At 41.4% G+C, this 27,392-nt stretch overlaps 1 protein-coding gene across 4 annotated transcripts in view; it reads left to right on the forward strand.

Annotated features, from left to right (window-relative positions):
• Positions 1-21,440, forward strand: part of fgfr1a (fibroblast growth factor receptor 1a) — a 30,498-nt gene extending 9,058 nt beyond the window's left edge. Inside the window, exons 3-18 of one of the 4 annotated variants that reach the window (XM_032517331.1) lie at positions 5,760-6,002; positions 6,230-6,319; positions 7,681-7,853; positions 10,460-10,583; positions 12,493-12,683; positions 12,967-13,117; positions 16,208-16,404; positions 17,181-17,326; positions 17,602-17,723; positions 18,214-18,324; positions 18,883-19,073; positions 19,199-19,321; positions 19,403-19,473; positions 19,580-19,717; positions 20,790-20,895; positions 20,994-21,440. In XM_032517331.1, the coding sequence (XP_032373222.1) occupies positions 5,760-6,002; positions 6,230-6,319; positions 7,681-7,853; positions 10,460-10,583; positions 12,493-12,683; positions 12,967-13,117; positions 16,208-16,404; positions 17,181-17,326; positions 17,602-17,723; positions 18,214-18,324; positions 18,883-19,073; positions 19,199-19,321; positions 19,403-19,473; positions 19,580-19,717; positions 20,790-20,895; positions 20,994-21,170 (2,354 nt within the window). In that variant the 3' untranslated portion in view covers positions 21,171-21,440. Of the gene's footprint in view, positions 1-5,759; positions 6,003-6,229; positions 6,320-7,680; positions 7,854-10,459; positions 10,584-12,492; positions 12,684-12,966; positions 13,118-13,869; positions 14,015-16,207; positions 16,405-17,180; positions 17,327-17,601; positions 17,724-18,213; positions 18,325-18,882; positions 19,074-19,198; positions 19,322-19,402; positions 19,474-19,579; positions 19,718-20,789; positions 20,896-20,993 lie in introns of all 4 variants that reach the window. The other 3 variants (XM_032517333.1, XM_032517332.1, XM_032517334.1) reach the window with 3 other exon arrangements.
• The last annotated feature ends 5,952 nt before the right edge of the window (positions 21,441-27,392 follow it).

Consider the following 27,392-nt stretch of genomic DNA (forward strand, 5'->3'; position numbering starts at 1 on the left):
TAAGAATTCCTTTTTTTTTTTTTTTTAAGCCAAAATGTAAGGCTAAATGTAGCTAAACTCATTTGAATGACACTGGAACAACTTTACACGGCACAGTAATCCTTGTAGCTCCCAAGTGTTAATCCATGCTGATTGTCAGTAGCTCATTTAGGAATGAAAAGGTCCTCCACTGGAGTGCTTTCAGGAGGGACACTCGCTTAGTGAATTTTTTGTAGGCTTGCTAATGGGCATTGTCCTATTCTTTTGCTTCCCGGTAGTTCTGCCTTTTGTCTCTTATCAATCCCCTCTACAGTCAGTCCCCCACCCCTTCACTCTAGTGTGGTCAAATCAGCAGAGGAAACTTGCCATAGTCATTCTTCTGTATGCCACCGCAGAGCCTCAACCAGCTCGACTTCACTGCATTCAACCATCACTCCAGTGAGAGCAGGAAATCCCAGAAGTCATTCACGCGGCATATTGCTTCCTATCTTGTAGCCAGAGAAGGTTCCATAGACTGGCGCCAACTCTTCCTTTCTAGCTGGTCCTGAATTTACAGACTAGTGAGCCCCCCTCCCCTCCTCCCCACCTAGTTTAAAACCTCAATGATTTCTTCTTCACAAAATTCCTTTCATGATTTATGTTGTTAGGCTGATTTTAAACGATGTCAATCAATTTATCTGAATGGTTGATGGAACACATTCCAGATGGGGTACTCTCTAAAAATATGGTCCTTAATCCATTTTAATCCAATCATAGCGGCAGGAGGATTAGCTGAGATGAAACATCCTCAGATTCAAAGGAAATGCTGGAAACTTGGCACCTTTACCTCAGTGTGAAGAGTTGAAAATTTTTTTTTTTACTGTGAGTGATACAAGTGTGTTGCTATTTCCTTAATATTTCACTGAAATAATTAGAAAAATAGTAGCTCAGTCAATATGTTTTTTAGTTTTTTTTTTTTAGATCTTACAGGGCTCGAGGGTAACGGATTGAGTCAATTGGCAACCACCTGTTTCATTTTTCTTTTTTTTATATATTAAAAACTTACAAAACTGGACAATTTTATTTCAAAAGAAGTCTATATTTATGTGGTTGTCTCAGTAAAGTTTAAACACTACATTTGTGCGCAACACAACATTTTAGCTGTTGTGTGACTGCTTTCCACACATGCGCGTGTGCCGTGAAAAGATACAGGCAAAGCAATTTTCTGTTCACGTTAACGGTGCATGTTAAAATCCGGTGCTAATATTTCCACGTGACGGAATAGCAACGCAGATTTTGGTGCCTCATAGAGAGCCAAAGTGGCCTTAAAACCCACCTTTTTAGGAGAGCTTATGACTGATCTCTTGCCCTTTTCTACATTGTTTTTGTTTATTTTTATATTTATTATTTTCATGCTCTCCATGTGTTTTATTTTATCACTTACTTTTTTTTTTTTTTTTTTTTTTTTTTTTACCATGTAGCACTTTGAGATTTTTGCAAATATAAAGTGCATTATAAATTAAATTTATTATTATTATTATTATTATTATTATTATAAGTCACGCCACTCTACTTTTGGTCCATGGGACCTATCTTTTTAAAAAAACATGAACAAAAGCGAACCGTTCTCTTAATACATCCGTGGAGTGAACGGGGATAGGCAAATACATTTTTTGATCCCGTTTTAATTGAGCCATGGATTACAAACGAAAGTTTGTACAATATAAGTACAGTATAAGACTGTGAAAATACGTAATTAGAAAGACTACACACTTCAACGTTGCATGGATGACGTCTTGCTGAAACTACAATGTCTCCGTGTATCGTACCGGGGATGTAACGTTACTAAAATAAGCAGCGCATCTTTCTTGTTCTTTTGCTTACCGGCTTAAAACGCTTCACTGGATAAAACACATCTGGTAAAAATGTTACATGAATTGTGGAACAGTGCTAAGCTAACTAGCTAGCAAGCAAGTTGAGCATCGAGCTAGGGGACATAAATTATGGGAGACGAGAGATGTAGTTCACTGAGCGGTTTCACACAAAACTAAGTGGTCATATGACAAACCTGCGGCTACCTGAGACTTTCTTTGGTTTCTTTTAAATTGACGAGCATCATATTTGTAATCCATGGCTCAATTCAAACCGGATCAAAAAAATAATTTGCCTCTAGCAATTACTGGTTTATGATGTAATTCTTGTTAAAAGTTATTACATTTCTAATCATTTAAATTCCCCCCTTCTTTGTGCAATCCGAAAATTGATCGGATCCTTGAATTTTGTGATCCGTTGCACCCTATTGGAGAGGGATGGGAACTGTATATTGCAAGCCATTTTCTCATTGTTTCATTATTAAAATGTGTGGTATAGTTGCATAAGAAATGAATTGCTCCAAATATAGGCAGAACATGGAAATTATATTGTCAATTGCTGCAACCAAAAGCTAATGCCTGGTTGCCAAGCCGGCAACTACTTAAAAAAAGTTAACGTAGAGCCCTGTCTTACTCCAGTTTTAAGTAGGTTGTCACATAAGCACAAATGGTCGTCACTGTGGCCTACAATAAAGTAGCAAGCAAATTGTACAGCTTTTATGGGTGTTTTATGATGTCTGCGGCCAGATTAACAGCTGGGATGTTGACACAGTATTATCAGTGGCATCTCCATTTAGAGGGTAGGGACAGAAACGCACAGGCCGGCCCCAACACACAGCGCAGAGATGTTGTATTGAAGGCCGTTTCCTGGTTGGATGGCTGTAGTCCATCACTAAATGCCTCATCTGCTTTCCCCCTTCGGTTTTGTTTTTGAGGAGAAAGTTGATCCTACCCCCTGGCCCCTTTTCCTGCTGGGATTAAGGGCCTGTCAGACATATGTGATCCAGGAAATACCTTTACTAGGCCCAAGTGGGGTCACCATAGCAACTGGCACTAGAACCTGCCGCTGCAGGCCCTCGCTCGCTCCTGTGCACATGCTCACTGGCTCGCTCTCCCTGCGCCCGCTTCCCCTTTATTGTTTGGAGGTCTTTGTTGTGATGGTAGGAGGGATTAGTCAGGTTTGCTGACGTTGTCCTGAGTTTATGCTATATAGCTGTGCTTCCTGTTGTGAAGAAGTGCGCTTTTACAGTGTGCTTTGAGAGAAGTTCAGATTAATCTCATCTGGAAGAAACGCTTACCGCTATGGCATTTGATTATTTAGCTCCATTTATAAAATTGTTGTTGTTGTTGCTATAATGCCAAAGGGACTGTGTAGGAAATGGGGAAAGGAGGATGAGTAACATGACTCAGATTTTACGTTAAAGTGCTGCCACAGGGGATTATATTACATTGTTGTGCTACTTAGCACCAGAACAGAACAGAACTACATATACTAGAGCTAAAACTAATGTACAGTTAGTCAGAAAAAAAGAATAAAACTGCACCTATTTTAATAATCGGGTAATTATTTGAGTCATTTTTTGAAGCGTAAACTTTAAACATTTAATTGTTTCTCAAATGAGAGGATTTGCTGCTTGGCCCTGCTTGTCTTTCATCATTGTAAACTAAATATCTTTTGAGGGCTGTTTAGACATTTCGAAGACAACAAATTGTGGGCATTTTTCACTATTTTCTAACATTTTATAGATTAATTAATAGAATTAATTTGGAAAAATATTCAGCCTATGAATCTGTAGTGTAAATTATATTTAATTGCAGCCCTAATGTCCACAAAATTGGATGACATTTTGTAGGGGTAGGTGGATAAATCGATACTTAGATGAATCGCGATTCTCTCTAGAAGGATTTGATAATCGATTGTGATACTTTTTCTCTTTTTTTATTTTTATAAATGTGTTGATTTTTATTTAAAAGTTACTGTCTCCAGACATGTACAAATCAGAAAACAGAGTGAGTGAAAGAGGATGCGATAATGGACAACAACTTAGATGTTAGGCAGGAGTGCAGAAAAAACACTACAAAAATGGCCATAAGGAAAACAAAATTAAGTTTTGTATATACATAATCTAATAAGACATACATAAAATAATTAGGCAAAACAAATATAGGCTGTTGATCTACTTTATCACATTACATCTGATCGCCTCATGTTTCATGTTCTAAGAAGCCAATCATCCACCTTTAAAGCATGACTGAGCCTCTGACATGGAAGATTACTGTGAGAGAAGGTGACATTTGCAAGCATGTTTGGGGCTTAAGCATGGAATGACTAAAAATAAAAAAAACTCAGACAAAACATTTCATTAAAACGTGTGTGACAAATACTGTATACAGTGATCCCTCGCCACTTCGCGGTTCACTTATCGCGGATTCGCTATTTCGCGGATTTTCATAATGCATTTTTTTTTTTTTGGTGCATTGTGCTCTGCATTCTGATTCGCTAAAAACTCACTCCCGCTTCTTGTAATTTTAATACGAATGCAAAAAGGGTTGTAACTGTTCGCAACAAGACCATGGTACGGATGGAGACGGCATTAGCTCTGTGGATTAATGACTGCAGGAAAAAAAAACATAACCCTGGATACAAACGTCAGAAGAAGAGAACACTGCAGAGCGCAGTCAGGATGCAGCGGCCCAGTCTGAAGAGCAGTGAAACGGCCTACACGTGAGTCACTGTATTTGTATACATGTAATAGTTGCTAATTGTAAAAAAAAAATTTTTTTTCTATTTCGCGGATTTCACTTATCGCGGGTCATTTTCGGAACGTAACCCCCGCGATAAACGAGGGATTACTGTCAAAATCGTACAAACTCGTATTTCTGTGTGTATTTTTTTTAAATCACGCATGGAAATGTACATAAAATTGTTGCGTCGATAATCAGTTCAGAATCAAATCGTTGGCCTCTGAATCAGAATCGAATCCTAAGGTGCCCAGAGACTCCCACCCTCACTATTTGTTTTCATTGAAACAAAAATTGTGCCGTGTGTGCCCCCTTTATTTATTTTTTTGCATCAATGTGTGATTGTATGTTTGAGTTTTCTTTGCAACACTTTGGTAACTTTGTGTTTTGTAAAATGTGCTATACAAATAAAGTGGATTGGATTGGATCCCAGAGCAAGAATGTCAAGCAAGTTGGTCATCTTTACCTTTTCGGTAACTAGACAAACGACGCTATTGTGATGGACAACGTGTCAGCATAACTGGGTTTACCCCCTCCTCCTTGCGGACTATGTAGTCATTTAGAACGGGGGGGGGCTCAGGTGTCTCACTGCGGGACGCCTCCCCTCTCTTCAATCTTCTAATTGAATTTCACCATCCTTTCCCAAGTAGCTCCTTGCCTGCCTGGTGATACGGTCTTGACTAATTTGGGAAATGATTTCATTTGAGGGAGAGGTTAGGCATGTGTTTTGCTGGGAGGAAATCAAGAAAGGACTATTCTGCTGTCAGTGTTTTCCCCCACTGTTTGGCAAGCCTTTCCCTCCCACCAGACATTTTTGAAACTACAGTTGCAGTGGGGCAGCTCGGTTGGAAACGTAGACATAGTCGCACTGTATTTTCAAATCTTCGGTTAGCTTTTGGCACTGACTTAATGTAGGGCCCTATAAAATCTGTGTTTATAGCTTTTTTTTTGCAATTCTGACTTTAATTGTGTGATCACAAACTATTGGGCTCTACATAAATGTTGCCATCAGTACTTTTTGATGTGTCTACAGTATAGATACAGCCCCTTTTTTGTGAATATTTTTGACACTATACCCCTTCAGTTACCAGTTAATATTTAGTCAGAGATATTGTGCCTTTCATTTTAGTACAGCAATCCTACTACTGAGCTGGTATAAAACCACGTCTGACTATTCTTTTTTGGTAGTCTCTGTGGAAACGCAAGCCGAGCTGTTCACGCTCTATCTCGGGGAGCGTCTGGAATTGAGTTGCTCTGCCAAAGACTTCCTCCATGCTGTCAACTGGACTAAAGACCATGTGGCAGTGGTGGATGGAGAACATGCACGCATCCGCAACGACCAGCTGGAGATCGAGACTGTGGAGCTGACGGACTCTGGCCTGTACGCATGCACCACCTTCGGCAACCACAGCATCTATTTTAACGTCACAGGTAAAGTCATAGACACAGCGCAGATGAATCAGAGCACCCTTTATAATTTGTTGTTCTACTTTGTGTCACTGAATAGTCACATTCTTGTACTGTGGTGTAAAAGTAAATAATGAAATGCCATCAAAAATGTTGCCATCACAAGTGAAAAGTGAGCAGTTAAGGGCATAGACATGACAAAGCACTGTGTGGATGAGAGTAAATGGAATTGTAACTTTGTGTTCTTCTAGTGGATACCGTGGCCTCATCTGAGGATGATGATGAAGATGAAGAGTCTTCGTCAGAGGAAGCCAAGCTGTTGGGCAGTCAAAAACTGCTACGTAAGTGTGCTGATCTCTTCGAGTTGCTAATGCTACTGCAACAAATCGCCATTACTCGCTCACCCAGAGTCACAGGGTTATGAGTAATTGTCATGAATAGCTTTATGATTCATTTAGGGGTCTGCCATGTGTGTGGGGGTCACACTTGGGTGATTGATTTTACTCTGAATCAGAGTGTTTTCACTACCTCAGTGATAGCTTTCACTTGTGGAATGTCCCCTGCGGTGACTAACCGTGGTTAACCTTAGATGTCTTCCAATTTGTCTATAGAGTAATTCAAATTCTCAGGCTTAGTCATCTGGCTCCTACTGCCCACTCAGCCCACAAAGAATCCAGCAGGAGCCAAGCATGCCAGCCTTGAGTTTGTACTCTGACTTCCAGAACTTTATCTCCCCCCTGAAATGCACACAACAATACTTTACTAAGGGAGGCAAAAATACGTGATTTTTCTTTTCTTTTTTTCTTCATTTTATTTAAAGAAACTTAACATCCTTTTTTATTTAGTACTGGCAAGCCATGTGACTATAATTTAGACCTTATTTTTAAGTGCACATGCATTATGTCATCCATCCATCCATTTTCTTCCGCTTAACCAAGGCCAGGTCACAGTGACAGCAGGCTAAGCAAGGTAGTCCAGACATCACTCATGGCTCCTTATCTCTCAGGGTGAGCCCAGCCCACCTATGAAGGAAAACCATTTCAGCCACTTATATCTGCCGTCTCATTCTTTCGGTCACTACCCAAGTGTCCTGGGATGGCTGATGATTTGACCGCAAAGCCTGAGAAAAACTCCTCACAGTGGCACTTAGCTGGTACTACTCCATTTCCTTCACTAGTTCTAGCTCCTACCCTGCCAAAGAGGTGACATTTCAAGTCCCTAGACGTATGTGATGCCAGAGCTCAGCATGCCTAGGTCCCTGCTTTTGCCTGCCACCCAGATGACAATTCACTGACCCCAGTGTCTATCCCTTTTGGGTGGTGGTCCCACAGGAAGTTAGCTCAATGTAGTTCTTTTGAGCTGTGCCAGGTCTGGCTCCAGGAGAGGGCCCTTGTTTTCCTGTTCTGGGCAAAGTGCTGCAGATCCTTCTTGGCTGATTTCATATGGGGTTTGGGAATTGCTCTTTGTTTGGCACCTCCCCTGGGACCAATTTGCCTTGGGAGACCCTACCAGGAGCCCTCGACATCACGCATACCTCGCATGCCTCTCCACCAAGTTAAGGTGGTGATTGTCAGAGGGGTACTTATGTAATGTCCTCTATTAATAAAAAAGAAAATAGATTTCAGCTTTAGTTTTGTGTTGCTGTTTTAGAAAACCTACTTTCATTTCTTACTCAACTTCTTTTTCTTGTGTTTTTCTTTAGCAATGGCCCCACAATGGGCTCATCCAGAGAAAATGGAGAAAAAGCTTCACGCTGTCCCAGCCAGTAAGACGGTGAAGTTCCGATGCCAGGCCAGCGGCAACCCACCTCCTACTCTGAAATGGTACAAGAATGGCAAGGAGTTTAAGAGAGACCATCGCATTGGAGGCTTCAAGGTTAGTAATTTTAAAAAAAAGAAAAAGAAATGGAAGAAATCCAAGACATGGTTATCCTCATCTTCTTCTTTGTGACACTACACCCTCCTTGGCGTTTCTTATTGAATCACTTCAAGCTCATTTGCTAGGAGCGGAGCTGTGTTAGTGATCTCATCGCCACATTAGATTACCACCCCCTCCCCTGGAGTAAGAAACACTTCCTGCAAGTGAAAAGCAGAGGCAAGTTTCATATTTGACCTGAGAAACAATAAAGAAGCCCTAAGGAAAGTTGTGCCATAACAACACCTTCGGATGGGCAATTTGAGCCATCTGTTTGGAAGGGCGATAACATTGGCTGTCCTCATTTAGGGTATCAGTGCATCGTCTTTTCTGTAATTACATCCATGCAGCAGTACCGCTGCCACGATACTTGCAGTATCTGTGATATATATGATATGTGCTGTGATAACATTATAATATTAGTTTATTATAATATATATATATATATATATATATATATATATATATATATATATATATATATATATATATATATATATATATATATATATATTTTTTTTTTTTTGGCAATGTCTTCCCATTTTCAGGCAAGCTGTATTCAAATGTGGCGCTAACTATTGATAAACTGTAAGGTTATAATACTTGATAGGACCATTTCCTTCTGTCTCTGGATTTACTTAGCAGAGGTGTGGCTGTGGACAAGATCTGTTTCATACCTCTTGGAGATAAACATAAATTATCTGTTTGATATTTGGTCTGACGTTAATGTCATTAATGCCAAATCTATCATTTCCTGCTGGGCATAAGGAAGCCGGTTTTTGCATTTTTAAAATGTTAGACATATACAATAACGTAATAAAATGCACCCACCTAACATTTCAATTAACGTTATGTAAAATATTTCAAGGAGAGAAAATACATTCCAGACAAGGGACTACAGGGAAACAGTGAAGAAGAAAAACTTACAGTAACATTGTTTAGCCTATACATTGTGTCATAACTACATTTCCATAGTGCTGTGCTCCATCAACAGAAGTTGTTTAAGATTTATTATTATTAAGAAAAAAAAAATTAGGAATGACTGCAAAAGGAAACAAAACTGTTCCTTAAAGCTGACCCCTGTACCTGGTTGGAAACTGGCCGTGGTTAGTTCTGTAGTACTGACGATAAAGTTGTATTAATTCACAACCCAATCAACCAACATATAATACGGTCATTATATATTAGGAGACTGGAAATATTGTGCTTTATTATGTACAGTATGTATTTACATTGACTTTTCTGTGAATAGCTGCATTCAGTGGCAGTTGGTTCACAGGTGTGCGATGCATGTTCTTAGACCCTTAAAAACAAACCTCCTCCCTTCCTGCATCTGCTCTTCCCATCAAGGTGTATGCTAGTCCAGCCTTTTCTCGTGCTTCCCTAGCCCATCTCCCTCCCCAGCTGGGACACATTTAGGAGTTTCCTCTCAGCTGCCTGTTCCCTTCGTCCCTACCCCACGCCAGCCAGCCAGCCAGCCAGCCAGCCAGCCAGCCAGGCAGCACACTTGACCATCTGGCTGCTGTTTTTTCAGTCAAGGTGCAAAGGTCTGCATCAGGGGCCGTGGAAGTCTCTCATCCCTCCCACACTCTTGCTTTTATGGCCGGGCTTCTATTGTTCATATCGTCTGCATGGAGACGTGCAGGAGGGAGGGAATAATGTAGACCACATGTATATGAAGCCAAGCACAACACATCTGGCAGCAGGCAGCTGGACTCCCTCATCATGTTTTTAGCTAAATGAGGGAAACCGTATGGCTCTCAGTCTGTGTATATGCATGTTTGATGTTGCCATTGCCTTAGAGGTTCTTTGGTTAATCACACACTGCCGGTCTTGGCAGATTTATGGAAGAAAAACTATAACAGGTCTTGGGGAAAAAAGAACCAGACATAAGTTGGCGCTAATAAGACAGGTTGGGGCTGATGTATATGAAACGTGTACCCATTTACCCATTTTCCTGTGGTCTCATTTAGGGAAGACAAAGATCCGCTGTTTGTAACATTGGGTGCTGTCACGGGAAGAGGGAGTGGGTGTTATCTTATCACATCACACATCACTGACCTTGTTAGCCGCTGCCTTGAAAACAACTAAATTTGACTTATGAAAGGTCATAATCAGAGAAAGCAGATGGAGAAAAATTCTTGTGTTCTTTCAATTTTTTTGCTTTCAAATCCAGAGTTGCAGTCTAGCTCCATCTCTGTTGCCATTATTGCCTCATACGGGCCTCATTTATGGAAATTACATTTTGAAGGAAAATATTTAAGCTCTCAAGCTTTCAAGAGCTGATGGTACAATTCTTGAGAGCTATTAAGTGCTCATTCTTCCCGTTTCTATTGAAACTAAAATCACCTGTGGTGATAGTGTTTGTCAGTAAAAAATTTATGAATCTGAAAGTTATGAATCTGTGCACGCAGCTATGGTTTCACCTGCACTGTCTCATACCTTTTAAACTGTATGCCTGAAGTTTTATCTGGGTTGTATGTTGTTGTTGTTGTTGTTTTTTTTTTTTGTGTGATCAATTGCTGTTTTATACACTGTAACCTTGGCTTATCCCCCAAACCTTTTAGGTCCGTGACCATGTGTGGACCATCATCATGGAATCTGTAGTGCCCTCTGACAAGGGAAACTATACCTGTGTGGTTGAAAATCAGTACGGCAGCATTAATCACACCTACCAGCTCGACGTGGTCGGTAAGTGTTAAAGGTAGTCATGTTGTCTGTTAAATCCATGATTTCTTGATCATGGTTTTACCACCTGTTGATTATTCATGGGGCTCTAGTCATTTTTCACAAATGCCTCAAATGCAATTGTTCCTTGTGCTTTCGTTAAGGGGGAACTGGGTATTTTTGTCAGCCATTTGATAAATAAAGCCTGCTTACTTGTAGGGCTGGGTATCAATCAAAAATTTTCGATACCGGTACCGATACCTTTACTTCAATATCGGTTCCTGAACGATACCTTTTTCAATACCAGTTTTATAATATCAATTCTGAGAAAAAGAAAATTACACCAACATAATAAAGTTCATCTTGAGTTTTTTTTAGCTCAGATTTTTCCATTCAAAGTACTTCTCTCATATATATATATATAAATATATATATATATATACACACACACGTCAGCTACTGTGAGAGAATATAAAAACAGTGAAGAAAGGTTAGCTGTTTAACCAGCTGACCAATGGATAAGCATATTTTTACAAACATGGACAAATTATTGTCTGTAAATGTTAGCTTTTGATTATGCTAGCTACGCAGCAATAAATAAGGCTACACGCTAACTCAGCACGATGCACGTGTTAAGTTGCAGTAACGCTATAAACTAAACTTGCCTGTTGAAATCCCAGACACAGTGCCGTCCTCGGTACTCTTTGATGAGGCGGAGTCCGTGGTGGATACTTTGAATCACTCAGTCGCTCTGGTTTTGCATTGCCCACGGGCGGCTGAGAGAGGGGGCTGCGCAGGCTGCGCTGGCTGCGCAGGCTGCGCTGGCGTCGTCCGCCTTCTTGCAGTCAAACACTGTGCAACTTTCCGCTCTTAAATTGATCCCGTGCACTATCAGGTGCTTCATCAAATTAGTCGTGTTGCCAGCCTTAGCAACAATGTCTTTTTTGCATATATTGCATTTCGCACTGTTGGCATCAATCTAATAAAGTGAAGCCACACTTTTGATCTAGGTGGCATTTTTAAGCGGACAACGATGCTTGCAACCATTCACAACAGATACACATGAACCCCTTCTGTCGCGTAACCACGTATGTATTTTCTCTGGGTACGCAATCACGTTTAACGTTACAGCCAATCCCCGAAACTTGGCCCGAAAGACGAGGCATAATTCAATACTGTGTAAAACCGAAACATTTCGTCGGTACCATTTATATGTTTTTAAAAAAAAAAAAAAAAAAAACGAAGTTTGGTACCCAGCCTTACTTACTTGTGGCTTGAGTGATGGATCCATGTTGAGTATTAAAGGGATTACTCCTCTAGGACCTGCTCTGTGGCTTGCTCTTACACCACTGGTTCTTTAAATCACGGTCCCACTTCCTCCGTCACTGTTGTCCCCTGGGCTCTGCCTGACCTCAGTAGAGGTCCAGACCCTGACGAGCAGTGATATCGCTTCAGTGAGGGGACAAGTGCTTGCTAATTGCCCAAGAAAGTCTTGCAGGAAAGCCCGGACATTTGACATTCTGCCAGATTCTTGGCTTGCAGATTTACTTTGGAGAGTTATCAGTCATTAAAATGGAGCCGCAAGAACATCACATTTCACAAAAACGGCTCCAGATCAGATACTTAACTTGCTATTGTGGCCAACTCTTACACAAGCAGCACATAGCTGGGGTAATAGCTGCTTTAATTCTCCATACGAGAAATTACAGTCACTAATTTACACAGTATCAGATACAATTTTACAAGGGACCTTGTTTGCTATCTGCCCCCGGCCATTTCCAATAACTAAGCCTTGACGCAATGTAGGTTTTACTTGGCTTAGGTTCAGTCAGCTGTGTGTACTTTTGAATTATTGCACATCTCTTATATTACGTAGTTTCTTCACTGCTTGCCTTCTAAACTAACATTTGTGTACGTTGTGGTTGTGTTGCAGAGCGCTCTCCACACAGGCCAATCCTGCAGGCTGGCCTGCCAGCTAATCGGACCGCAGTGGTTGGCAGCGACGTGGAGTTTGAGTGCAAGGTGTTCAGCGACCCTCAGCCTCATATCCAATGGCTGAAGCACATTGAGATCAACGGGAGCCGAGTTGGTTCAGATGGTTTACCATATGTTCGTGTGCTCAAGGTATCAATCCTGCAACAACAAGCCAGATGAAATTAGTTGTAATGCTAAACAGAAATTGGGACAATTTGGATTAGATATGGTCCTCTATTGCTATGTCAGTTCTTTTCTTAGATGCCCAGTACCTTCTGTCTGGGTCCAAAGTGGATCCTATGCAATAAATGAATTTAATCTTGCTTTTGTAACACTGAACATGACCCACACAATTCAACACTGAAATTACTCTAATTGGATTTTGTGTCTTGATACGTTTTCTGTGCTGCACATGACGTGTTTTTATTTCCAGCATTCTGGGGTCAATAGCTCGGACGCTCAGGTGCTGACCCTCTACAATGTGACTGAGGAGGAGAGCGGAGAGTATATATGTAAAGTGTCCAATTATATAGGAGAGGCCAATCAGTCGGCCTGGCTGACTGTCACCAGATATGAGCCCACAGGTAACCACCACGCAGCAGTACAGGGGCGACACAGCAGAGGCGATTCTAGGACCACCTGGGAAAACTAGGGCCGTAAAACTCGAGACAACCTCAGCTGTTTCTCTCCTCCCTCCCTCCGTTTCTCCCTCCCTCTCTCCTGCCTCAGTGCTCCTGACTGTAAATGATGCTATGGAAAATTCCCAGCAGAACAGTTGAAAGTGTTTAGTCTCAGGTTTATGTTGGACCCATTCTCATTCCTGCCCCATGCTTGTGCTGTGCCCTCCTAATAAGGGCCTCTCTTGCCATCTTCTTCTATTACTCTCGCTCCCCTGTGCTTCAAAGTCCTCTGTGCACGGCTCACGGACTCTCTCTCTCCCCTTTTGTTTTTTTCCCAGCTATCCTCTGTTTACCTATGTTTCGCAGACCTCCTGTTTGTCTAATGCTCACTTAGTTTACAGAAGTGCGAGTTTGAGTGTGCCCTGTTCTGCTGTGGAGTTTTCCATGTTGCCCATCTCTTGCATGTAGAGATGAGACTGAGGTATTTGATGTGGTGATGGGGTGGCCCAATGTGGGGTTCAGCAGCGCAGAGTCAACCTAACCAGCTCCTCCACTAACAGAAACTGGAGGCTCTCAGTGGTACTTTTCTGGCAGATGGTGTTGGATCGAGGAGGAGAACGCTCCTCCATCCCCTTTCTCTTTCAGAATCCTTTACTCATGGTTCCCTTTCCCCTCTTGGGCCTCTTGTTGGGTCTGCTTCCTCTCTTATTTTCTAGACCGCTGGCCTTAACACCACGGACAAGGAAATGGAAGTCCTCCAACTGAGAAATGTGTCTTTTGATGACGCTGGGGAGTACACCTGCTTGGCGGGCAATTCTATCGGGTTCTCTCATCACTCTGCATGGTTGACCGTTTTTGAAGGTATCAGTGGTTCTGTCTCTCTCCTATATTTCCATTGTTTCCCTTTTCCAACTCCAGCCTGGTTGTCCACCCTCACATTTGCCAGAAAGAAAGTCTTGTCTGACTCCAATTCTGTTGAAAAATGTAAGAGGAAGCCAGGGCGAGTTACAAGTACTAAAACTCCCTGTCCTCAGCATGACTCCTGCTCCATCTATATTCTCTAGATGGGAGAGCATGAGCCATGCTCTGCTGTTTCTTAAATGAAATCTGCAAAGCCCAAACAACCTAATAGCTGTCTGCTACCTGGTCTACCATGACACAAAAAAGAAACTTATAGACCCAGGCCCATGGTATTAAAATAAATAAATCACATAGTAGTATTCTTAATGGTCTCAGCAAGGTACCACCTCACAGTTATAGAGGGGTTGTTTGGCAGCTCTAATCAGATTTCACTTTGAACTGTCTCTACCATTCTGCTCCTTAACTGGTGTTTGCATTCGATTTGGTGTAAAGCTGATTTTTCTTTGACAAGCGCTACAAATGACATGTATTTCCGATGTCATTTCCTGCTGTGGGCACAGCGGCTGGCTTTGATAATTGGCTCACTGTTGTGGATGTGTGTCTCATTCCAGAGGTTTGGAATGGGCATTTGTCCAATTATCAAGCTGCTTGTCAGTCAGCCTCTTCACACAAGTGCAGCTCACTTGTGTTGCTGGTGTTGGTTAGGGGTGTAACGGTACACTTCAGTCGGTATGGCACCCTTGGTTTGGGATGCATTGTTAAACATAAAGCACAAATTACTTGTATGTGATAATCTCCCATTAAAAGACGGCAACACAATGCCATTTCTAATACTCTTCAGTAGTAATACTTCCTGCGATTGGAGAATTCTTATGACTGCAAATCTAAATTTTAAATAAAACACCCAACATTTCAGTTATTTATCAGAGCATATTGGCAACTAGAATAAGCCTTAGAATTTACATCTGCTCCTTAACCGTTAAAGCTGTTCCATCAATAATTGTGCATTGACAAAAATAGTGAAGATTAGTTGTTCATAATATATATACAAAAATATGTCCATTCATCAGAAGTGTTTTTTTTAGCAATATACCAGACAGGGATGAGCAGTTGTATGGTTTTAAAAGACGTCGTATTAATTGTTAAAAAATAAAGTAAAGGCATAATACATTTAACTGCACCGTCAATGACCTCAAGATGATTTAAGGCCATAGATAGACTCTTGTATGTACAAGAAATTAATTCAGTGATTTATAACTGATTGGTGAGATCTAGCTCCAGCACACAAAGCCACATCCCAAGCCAAGGTATGCGACAAACTATCTTTGTCACTGAAATATGGAATCCATTACACCCCTAGAATTGGTATGACTAAACGTTGGTGTTTTCACTCAATGGGAGGAAAAAAACAAGATCTGAATTAGGCAGTTTGTTTCTAAGTGTTCGCATTTATCGTAGATGTTTTCTTAAAAATAAACACTTTTTTTTTATTACCAGCACCAACCCACAACTCGTTTAACATTGCTTTACAAATGGAGTCAGAATTAGATATTTTATTGATCAAGCCAAGCAGTTAAACTGCCGTATTGAGCTCATGCTTTGTGGTATGCTGCTATTAGACCTACAAGTAGACATGAATGTGAATTAGATTATTAAATGAAGTAGAAATGATGTGTTCAAACATGTGTGTGTGAAGTGTTTGTCAAGTGTTGGCACGCTGTATAAAAATCAGACCCTTTGCACTCTGTTAAACTGTTTTTATATCTATTTATTAGTCCATTAACGAAATATTTAAATGATTGTGTTTAAAAAAAAAAAAAGATGATTGAATCAAATGATGTATCTGCTTGTGTAACACAGAATCAGGGTCACTTGGGTTTGTCTTGTTATTCAATGACCACTTCTTGTATTAGCAAGTTACGTAGTGTGAAGTTCTGTGCTTCAAAGAATTGATAATGATGGAACAATACAAGTTTCTGTCCTGTCTGTGTCAAAGGCTCTGGTTTTTAGACAGGGCAGCTGTGTGAGTGTGAGTGTGAGTGTGAGTGTGAGTGTGAGTGTGAGTGTGAGTGTGAGTGTGAGTGTGAGTGTGAGTGTGTTGCCGTGTACTTGAAAGCCTGGGTATAGTTTTGATTTCATGGATGACAGCTGACACCCCCCCCCCCCCCCCCCCCCCCCCCCCCCCCCATTTAGCTGTCCCGCACTATCCTCAAGCCAACCACACCTACCTGGAGGTGGTCATCTACTGCGTGGGCTTCTTTTTCATCGCTGTAATGATTGCCATCGCAATCATTGTGAAGATTCGCACCTCCTCAAAGAAGAGTGACTTCAACAGTCAGCTGGCTGTCCACAAGCTGGCCAAAAGCATCCCTCTGCGCAGACAGGTAACAGAAAGTAGATAGGGGGTTTGGAATATTTATACCTTTTCATCTCTTCTGTCTCTCTCCACATGCCATTTGTTCAGTTATTTTGTAAGTTCAAAGAAGGGCTGGGCAATATTTATCTATAATTATATTGACATCAATATATGAAGCTAGAGTTTGCCTTAAATTTTGGATATCGTGATATGACAAGTGTTGTCATTTCCTGGTTTTAAAGACCACGTTACAGTAAAGTGATGTCATTTTCTGAACTTACCGGACTAAGCTGTTTTATTTATTTGCTTTTACCCACTTAGTCATTGTATCCACATTATTTGTGATTATTTATCAAAACTCTCATTGTTAGGATTTTGTGAAAGCACCAATAGTCAACCCGACAGTATCGCCGCAATATGTACTTTGATGTATTTGGTCAGAAATAATGTATATTTGATTTTCTCCATATTGCCCAGCTCTAGTTTAAAGCTACACAGTGTACTTGAGCTCTTTGGCTCATCTGTACATATACAGAGTTTGTTTATGCTAACCGAAAACTAAAAGCACGCATTCAAAGAGCTTTTAGGTTCATTGTAGCTCCTTGAGGGCTTATACAGCAGGTAGGTACGAGTATTTGAGGAGGATTTCTTCTCCATTGGAATGGTACACCTGAGTGGTTTAGGTGTTTTTTTACATGGTCTTTTGTGGAATTTTATCACTTACTCTGTAGTTTTCATTTTCTCTAGGGTCACTTATTACTGGTGTCTGTTTCACTATTAGGGGAGTAATGTCAGCCTTCTTTCCCTCAGGTGTCTGTGGACTCTAGCTCCTCCATCCACTCTGGAGTGATGCTGGTGCGTCCCTCCCGCTTGTCCTCCAGCGGATCTCCAATGCTGTCAGGGGTATCTGAGTATGAACTGCCCCAGGATCCTCGTTGGGAGCTTCTCAGGGATAGGTATGTCACCTTGACCAACGTTTCAAACAGGGCAACAACAGCCTTTAGGCGAGATAAGTGACCTGAAAGGAGAGTTACTGTTTGAAATAGTCAGTCTGCTAGTAAAGGAAACAACTGCACAAGGAAAGTGAGTTTGTCCCTCTCTTCTTTAAAAAGCTGATGTTGAGGTCCGCCTCAAACTGCACCAGAACAATGTGGTTGTACAGGGCAGTCTGTAACAATTGAACTAAACCTCAATCAAAGTCTTAAATTGATCTTCTCCCCCGCCCACACAGACTTGTTCTTGGGAAGCCGCTGGGTGAAGGCTGCTTTGGTCAGGTGGTGATGGGAGAGGCCCTGGGTCTCGACAAAGAGAAGCCCAACCGTGTGACCAAGGTTGCTGTCAAGATGCTGAAATGTAAGTTTTAAAAGTTTTCCGTCATGTGGGTATATACTAGACTTGGATGGATTGGTACTGAAACTAAGTTGCACAGAGGAAAGCCCTTCAGTCTGTAGACTTTTATAGAAGCCTCAAGTCTAGACTCCAGGGACAAGAAATCTTCTAACAAAAAAACTGTGAACACATACTAAGAGTAGTTGGATGTCAGCCACTGAGCAAATGGGAGAGTGGAGTAAAATTTATGAGAACCCTTGACATCCCATATAAAACGGTGTTCATTAAACTGCACGGAGGAGTGAGGATGTAGGCAAAGTAGCATTTATTGTCTCCCACTTTTAAGTGCCTTACCCCGGGATGCATTTTCCAAGACAAATGCCAGCCCAACTCTGCAAGAGCTGCAATGTTGATGTACAGTTTATACTTTGCAGGATGATTATTGTGAGGCCTTCTCACCAACAGAACGTCCACTAATTGCCCTAATATGATTTTTTTTTTTCTTTCCCTCCAGCTGACGCCACAGAGAAAGATCTGTCAGACCTGATTTCAGAGATGGAGATGATGAAGATCATCGGGAAGCACAAGAACATCATTAATCTGCTGGGAGCCTGTACACAGGATGGTAGGACCAGACAGTCAGGGGTCTGACTCTGACCTACCCTGGCCTGCTCAGGCCCACACACACACACACACACACACACTCACACACTCACTCTTTTGTCCCTCAGACAACCGTAAACCTTACTTTGAGAGATGTGTAGTACGGCATGAGTAAACTATTCTGACACCAGCTTCCAAGCTCGCAGTTTGAATCAACCACAGCTGCTGCCATTTCCCTCCAATCATCCTTGACTAAAAGCTAAAAAAACTAACCTAATTGCTCTGCAGTGCTTACTGCTTTGTTGCTTCCATTCTGAAACACAAAGCTACCAACTAATTTTCATTTATCTATTGATCTTGAAGTATTTTTAACATCTGTCTATAATCCGGTGACCTTTACTTTTGTGACACCCTCAGGAGGAAATTTCAGTTTTAAGTCATTGGTCATGAAGATTGAAAATAATTTCCCTACTGCTGCAATCATCACTTTTCTATCAAATAAAATGACATGGCCCCCTTCAAGGGTGAAAATTTAATTTTATGATTTATTCATTCTTGTATTTCTTCCAATTGTTTGTAGGTCCTCTGTATGTGATTGTAGAATATGCATCTAAGGGCAACTTGCGGGAGTTCCTGCGAGCTCGGCGCCCACCGGGCATGGAATACTGCTACAACCCAGACCAGGTTCCTGTGGAGAACATGTCCATCAAAGACCTTGTGTCCTGCGCTTACCAAGTGGCCAGAGGCATGGAGTATTTGTCCTCCAAAAAGGTAACAACTAAGTGTACAACCAACCATTTTCACCCTTCCATTTTAAATGTACAGATTTGGGTTGAGGAACACCAAAAAAAAACTGGTTGATTGGTTCTATTTAATGTCTGTTGTTCTTTGTGCAGTGCATCCACAGAGATCTTGCCGCTCGCAATGTTTTGGTAACAGAGGACAATGTGATGAAAATAGCTGACTTTGGCTTGGCAAGAGATATCCACCACATTGATTACTACAAGAAGACCACCAATGTGAGTATTCTTATCCTTTGTTGAACACATGGAAGCACTTTAACACTGTAGACAGCCGTAACAAGCGCATCTTTCCCCCAGGGTCGTTTACCAGTCAAGTGGATGGCTCCGGAGGCTCTGTTTGACCGAATATACACCCACCAAAGTGATGTGTGAGTATTGCGTGTCTTTGCTTTTTCAATTCCGCCATGACGGAATGTGAGGAAAACTTTTAGTGGTGCAGGAAATGTAGAAGCTTCTGTCTGTTTCTGTCTGCAGCTGGTCCTTTGGGGTGCTGCTGTGGGAGATCTTCACCCTGGGGGGCTCTCCGTACCCAGGAGTCCCAGTGGAAGAGCTGTTCAAGCTGCTGAAGGAAGGTCACCGTATGGACAAACCCTCAACATGCACTGAAGAGCTGTAAGGAAACTACTACACACTTAAAATCAAGCACATTGCAGGTTCCTTCGAGTCTCTTGGTACTGCGTCAACACTTAAGATGTCTTTCCCAGGGTTCCTTATTTGGTTAGGTCAAACTATTAGGAGGAATATTAAATGGTACGGCATGGACAGATGCATTGTAATATTTTATAAAAAAAGAAGAAGAAAAATCTTTTATTGTGGACACTTGAAACATAGAACCTATGGTCACTACATGACTAAAACAACCCTGACACAGCTACATTGTTTATTGGAATCATCCAGGAGTGATTGAGTCAAAGTCATGAGGATTGTTTTCTGTTAAGTGGGGGTTACAGACTTGTTAATAAGTCTTTGCTTTTCTGATTTTGTGCTTGCATGGCCACAACCAGACTCACTCTGAATTAGATGTTGCCTACATCAGTAGTATAACTACAGGGGGGGGACGTGTGTTGTGATTGAAACTGTATTTTATCATTGCCAAAAGAGTAAGCCAATATCATTTGGACAGACAATCTGCGAGGCTCTTAAACCACTCTGCTACTCTTGCTTGTCCCAAACAGTTGGCATTTAAATTTACATTACCCATGTTGTAATATATCAGAAAAGGTTTAGGTGCTTAGCAACGGAATAATGATCCCTGCCATTGTTTGTGTGATGGCCAGTAAAATAAAGTGCTCACAGGTTGAGTGAGCTCCAACTGGAACATATTGTTCAGCATTGTTTTAAGACTCACCTTCTAGCTGTGGCTGGATGTCAAATTTCTAACCACTCCTTAAAAGAATTTACAACTCTTTTTAAACGTTATGTACAATCTAAAATTCTGAACATTTAATATGGCATCAAACAAATATTTTCCATGTAAACATATAGTGGAGTAAATGTGTCCAATTGTAATTGGAGCTTCTTTGTTTTTGATACCCAGCTGGTCTGGCTGCATGTGGGTGTAAATAAATGTCATCCTCCTGTACAGCCCCTTTTTAACATAAGATTCGTTTTTAGAAAATACTACTCAAAAAGGGAAGGCAAGTTAGTTTTGACTGCTCAATTTTGAATCTCTTGATCTCTGCAGGTATATGATGATGAGGGACTGCTGGCATGCTGTGCCCTCTCATAGGCCGACATTCAAACAGCTGGTAGAGGACCTGGATCGCTGCCTGGCCATGACAGCCAACCAGGTCAGTCCTCCTCTCCTTATCATACAAGGAAGAAGCAGAAATGTTGGTTTTGGGAGTAAAATGATTAATTGATCCTTTCTTCCCTCTGTTGCCTACAGGAGTATTTGGAGCTGTCAGTGCCCCTGGACCAATATTCCCCTAGCTTCCCGGACACCCGCAGCTCCACCTGCTCCTCAGGCGAGGACTCTGTCTTCTCTCACGATGCCGGGGCCGAGGAGCCCTGCCTGCCAAAGTTCCCTCCCCACTCCAACGGGGCAGCCATTAAGAAACGCTGATTCCTCATCTCTATTCAGGCAAGCCTTGATATTTTCTCCGCTCCCTGCCTCATGGGGTTGGACTCTTCCCCACATTCCCAGAGATTAAGCTAAAAAACCCACTGGTGCTCTGCGAGAAAGGAACTTGGAGTGGAACCTTCATTGAACCTGTCGGAACACATGGACGGATGAGGGCAGCTGTCCCGATTCTTGGTGGGGACGATGTTCATGGGGCACTTTGTATTAACAGGAGTGGCAGTTTGTCACCGTGTCAAGAAGGAAAAAAAAAGAAAAAGGAAAAAAAAGACTCCCACTCTATTCTCCACTTTGGACATTCCACTGGTCAGGAGAATCAAAAGGACTGACTGGTTATGTCAGGTTTTGTTTTTCCCTCCATGGTTGTTTCCTCAGTAGTGAAGGACAATATTCTGCTTTTCAGACCAAATTCAAAGAGTATACTGTACTACCAAGGGACATGCATCACCGTGTTCCTCTGCATCATTTGCTACCTTGTAAATACAGTTAGAAAATTATAAATATGAATATATATTTACATTGTACTCTTATTTTTATTACCCTAATTGATTTATTTTCTTTTGTAAAAGGATGCTTTTGTTTGATCCAATTTTTAAATCTAGTCTGTAGGGGCAGTTGTTACATGAGAATATCTTTAAATTGTTGAGGATTACTGTGTGTGTGTGTGTGTGTGTGTGTGTGTGTGTGTGTGTGTGTGTGTGTGTGTGTGTGTGTGTGTGTGTGTGTGTGTGTGTGTGTGTGTGTGTGTGTGTGTGTGTGTGTGTGTGTGTGTGTGTGTGTGTGTGTGTGTGTGTGTGTGTGTGTGTGTGTGTGTGTGTGTTAACATCCAGAGTAATTTGCTTCAGTCAACATCATGCATTCCATGTGATGAACTTATTTTCCACTGTAAATGCTTTAACAGGACTTACATTTGCTGCCATATTACTTCTGATGAAAGGTTGCAGAACAGTATGTCATCATAAAAGGATTACATTAAATAAAATGCTATAGAAAAACTAACCGCCAAAGCTTTCAGAGTTTGAACTCGACTACCTAAACGGGTCTATAAATATTGAGACTTTCATGTTTGTGATGTAAATCATGTTTACAGAGATGGAATGAGGGCCACTTCAATCGCCCACCTATTTAACATGGGTTCCTGGGGGCTGATTAGATATGATAATGTGCTGCTGACATCAGAAGAAATGTTGGCGAGCGTAGAGAGCCACGGGCGGCAGTAAACATGTAATTTATGGCCGTGGGAATAGCTTGGCAAGTGCTGGTGCTACACTTCCATCCATCAGCCACACCAACCTTGATGCCCGTGTCTGGCTTTCTGCCATTGGCTGATGCATCACCTGGAATACAGTCTCCACGCAACAGGCTAAAATCAGCACCGCGCCACTGGCTCTCGACCTTTTTTAAAAGCCTGCTCTTACAGCTCGGGTCAATGCAGTTAGCCTTCTGTGCATACTGTATTACAGCACAGGGGAACACAGTTTATTTGATAATAGAAAACAGATCCTTGTTACTTTTTATCCCGACAGTTGTATAAATTAAAGGTGCTGCGATATGTAAATGAACACCAACATACTGTACTCTCAACAATACCTGTCATGGCCTTCAAGAATACAAGGCCACCTCCAGACATTTCCACACTTCCAGGATTCAAACGGGGGGGGGATTATCACTTCTGAAAGACAGCACATACAGAGTTCTGGAGAACAAAGTTCATCAGTTATTGTTCCGTATAGCGCTCTGCGGATAGCTGTAATTTATGAATTCAATCCGTCTTTATTTTGCTGTGATGGGGACACACAGCGGAAGGTGTTTTATTGTCAACAGTTGGATTGGGAAACGTGACAGCATTTAATTAAATGGGAACTGCTATGTCTTGTTTTTGTCTTTTGAGAGAAATTACTAACTGATGACTGATTGGAAAATGGATTGGAATTTTAGCCAAACAGGCTTTACCCTGTAATTGGTATGTTGAGCTCTAGCAACACCTTGCTCCATTCTGGTCAGCCCATTATACTGTGCTTATTTTTAAGACATTGTGCCCTTAACTGCAGGGCGCAAAACGCGCATTTTCCAATATTGGTTTAAAAAAAACAGACAAGAGATCTCGATGTAAAAGAAGAATACATTTTGTGGGGTGATGTTTGGATAAATGCAACATTATTTCTGTGCTACTGAAGCATCATAATTACAGGGAATGCAACAAAGTCAATGGTTGTGAATTTCTAAAACGTTCTCTTACAAAGCAAATTTGGCATATCATTAACAAACCTGTATTCTTGGAGATCTGCATCATTAACCAAAATAAAACTTATTTTTCTTTTAATCTTAATAGGAACAAAAATGATTGGGTTGACTTATACATGCAGAGTGGATCAGAGAGCCCATTCTCATCAGCATTATCCGTGTTAAGGCAAGCTATTAACAAACGGTAAGTTAACATTACCTGCTGCCAAGTGTACTGCTAACTAACGTCACAAGCAGTGATGCGTGAACTGGTATTGGGTGTGGTGGTCTCGAAGTAGTTTTATGAGTATAAGTACATGAGCACAGTATTTGGTCCGATACCGCTATCTGTATCTGTGCATCCCTAAATAAAAGTATTACATATTTTGATCTGCTGAAAAGTAGGTCCTCAAGAGTGAACTACACCCAAAACCACAGTGGCCACACTGAGACACAAAACAGCTGCTCATCATCTTAACCAGTGTTAATGAGGGTGAGCGAACAACAGAAAATTAAAATTCCTCCTCTGTTTTGAAATCAACAATCTATGGCTAAGCCTGTCTTCTGCGGCTACCCACACACACACACTTCATGTCTGAACTGTCTGAGGTTTCTTTTTTTTTTATGTACTCGTCATAGGAAGGAATGCAAGGACAAGAGACTCCTTCACCTTGCAAATGGACGCTGGCCAGAATGATATTCATGAGTTCCAGTATGGCACTGATGCCGTAAGCCTCCTCTCTGTCCCTTCATGTGCATTGACAGCTCCCCTCCACTAAACTCTCCTCCCTTGCTCCCATAAATAACATTTGTGAGGAAACAGCGGTGCACAACAACGGGCTGATGTCACCTCTCCTTGTTTTCCTGAAGGCAGTAAGCAGAAACAAACACACACACACACACACCAGTACCATCATCACCAATGGTGTCAGCCACCCAGGACCTTCTCTCTCCTAACTGCAGCTGAGAATGATACTCTGATTGACGATGTGGCTCCTCCACAGGATGGCAGAGAGTTGAAGGGCAGGTCATCTGTCACCAGTGACAGGAAACGCACAGCGTAGAGATTAATGGTAAAGCTCAAGCTTTTTTCTAGACCTTGAGATGATAATCCTAAACTGGAATCAATCAAACCATCTCTGGTAAATATGAACACCAAGTAATTCATCTAACCGGCCACCAAGTAAACATGCATGGGTCTCGTCTTGCTCGTATCACTGGATGATCCATCTTTCGTTTTCATATTTTTCATTCATATTTTCAGGGAAATGCATGGTGTTGCCTTAATTTCATTTTCAAAGCAACATTATGTAATCCATTGATTTCAACAATGTAACTGTAACAGAATAGTTACTCATAATTTGCATTTTGAATACGTAACGCCAGTAGGCCTACATGTATTCTGTTACTCCCCAACACATGGATATATAGATATATATATATATATATATATATATACACACACACACCATATAAACCATATACTTATATATAATTATTGTAGGCTTACAGTGACAGTGGCTGATGTACTTTAAAATAAACCTTTATCATTTAAAGCCTGGGCGACGAAATTGTAGCTGCATAGGCCTATTTGACTTTTAGCTAAATGCTAACATGCGCACAACGACAATGCTAAAGTTGGTTAAGCAAATCTATTAACACCATCTTAGTTTAGCATATTAGCATGATTAGGCCTAGCTACATTTGCTAAATAGCAGTAAACAAAAAATACAGCTAAATGTCTGAAGAAGCAAAATCCTTCCAATTATTTTTAAAAAAAGAAAATACAAATACCAACCTCATAATTAGCTAGCTATATTTATAGCTTTAATATTATGACAAGTCTACAGTAAATACCTAAAGGTATTGTTCCAGCTTCAATCTATTCTACTCTTAAAATAAGTATGAAATGAAAAATGTATTTGGTTTTAATGCTTTTCTTTGATGGACAGTTAAACTCATCTAGCTTGTCAGAGAACATAAGGTTTGAAGTAGAAACATTTTATTTAGTATTACATCATTTCTTCGTCTATAAAAACAAATCATGTTATGTTCCAATCTTTCGCCCATTCAATTTATTAAAAATCTGAAAAGCTAAACGGTCTAAATTGTCGCCATATTTCACTCGAAAGGGTTAAAACACCAGTTGTCCCGGTCCGGGCAACATTCTGTTGCTATGGAAACACCATAGCTTACGGTAGCCTTCAGATTGAATTTTCCAGAAACCATGGCTACTGTCGGAGTCGAGGATGATGGAGAAACAAACACAACTGGTAAATCTTCATGCTTCCCTGAAGTCACCTACGTGATAACATTGTGCCTTCCCCGTGAGTTATGTAAGCAAGCCATTCAATTGTTAGAACTTTAACAGTGTTATTATTTTTTACATATACATTGGCATTAGTACTCATATCAGTACTCGGTCGGCAAGTACCTTAATGTAACTACTTTTTCTTGTACTTGGTCTGAAAAATCGATCGATATCGATGCATTTCTACTTTTAATGATATTTTGTAAATGTTTTGTCACCGGATATGTTGAAGTCTCAGTGCTACCTCTGTTGGCCTCCCGAAGCAGAAACTGACAGAAGATGAAGGCAGTCGGGGGTGCAGTTCATCTAAATATTGTGCCATCTCCTTGGCTGTGCTCTTTGGTTGTTGATGTTTCCGTCTCTCCATAGCAGTCTCTCTCACTGTTTGTGAGATGGCTGTCTCTATGACAGGTCCCCGGCGCCCTGGCTGCTCTGTGGGACAGACATAACAGAAGGGGTGACCCTGGGCCACAGCCTGTCTCTCACTGCATGTCTCACTATTGTCTCAGAGTCGCTGCCCTTTTCCCTCTTTTCTCCACATCACAAAAACCATGGGCAAGTTTGTGGGGAAGTATCCGCTCCCTACACTGCAAGCATTTTGTTAAACTCAGTTGGACAAAGTTTAAATGGTACAACACTTTAGATTGCAATCCGCAAATTGCAGTGTAATTATTCAGAAATTACTGTGTAAAAGTTTTTAATTTGATATCAGAATCAGAATCAGAATCAGCTTTATTTGCCAGGTATGAAGACACATACTACGCTACAGCTCAACACCTCTAAGACGAAGGGTATTGGTCGTTGACTTTGGGAGGTCCAGACCAAGACCGCGACCGGTCCTGTTTAAGGAGTTGAGGTGGAGGCAGTTCAGTCGTACAATACCTCGGGCTGTGGCTGGACACAACTGGACTGGACAACACACAGCAGCCACCTATACAGGGACACAGAGCCGGCTGTACTTCCTGAGGAGGCTGTGCTCCTTTAACTCTGCAGCAAACTGCTGTGGTGTTCTACCAGTCTGTGGTCACCAGTGTCCTCTTCTACACTGTGGTGTGCTGGGGGGCAGCATATCAAAGAAGGACACCCCAGGCTGGATAAACTGATCAGGTGGGCCGGCTCTGTGGTCGGCATGAAGCTGGACTCACGGTGACGGTGGCAGAGAGGAGACATTGGACAAACTGCTGGACTTACTGACAATGCCAGCCACCCCCTGCACCCCGTCATCAGCACCCAGAGGAGCCGGTTCAGTGGAAGGCTGCTCCTTCCCAGTGCTGGACCAACAGACTCAAGGACTCCTTTGTCCCTCATGCCATTAGACTATACAACTCTCACTAGGGGGAGGAGGAAATAGGGCAGAGAGACATACATCATACATACATCCATACATACATACATACATACATACATACATACATACATACATACATACAGTACACATACACACATACATACATGCATACATGCACACCTGGACTTAAATTCACACCTGGTCACTTTATAATAATTTTTTAACACTGGACTAAACACTGACAAAACTCTTTGTTTATTTGACGAATGTTCTTATTGTTGTCATTATTTTTTATTGGTATTTTGTTGTCTTAATACTGTCTTTTTATCTATTTTTTTATTTCTTTTTTTTCTTGCTAAAACTGCTGCTGGAACTTTCAATTTCC

The sequence above is a fragment of the Etheostoma spectabile genome, chromosome 5 (assembly GCF_008692095.1).
Source record: "Etheostoma spectabile isolate EspeVRDwgs_2016 chromosome 5, UIUC_Espe_1.0, whole genome shotgun sequence".
Classification (NCBI taxonomy): domain Eukaryota; kingdom Metazoa; phylum Chordata; class Actinopteri; order Perciformes; family Percidae; genus Etheostoma; species Etheostoma spectabile.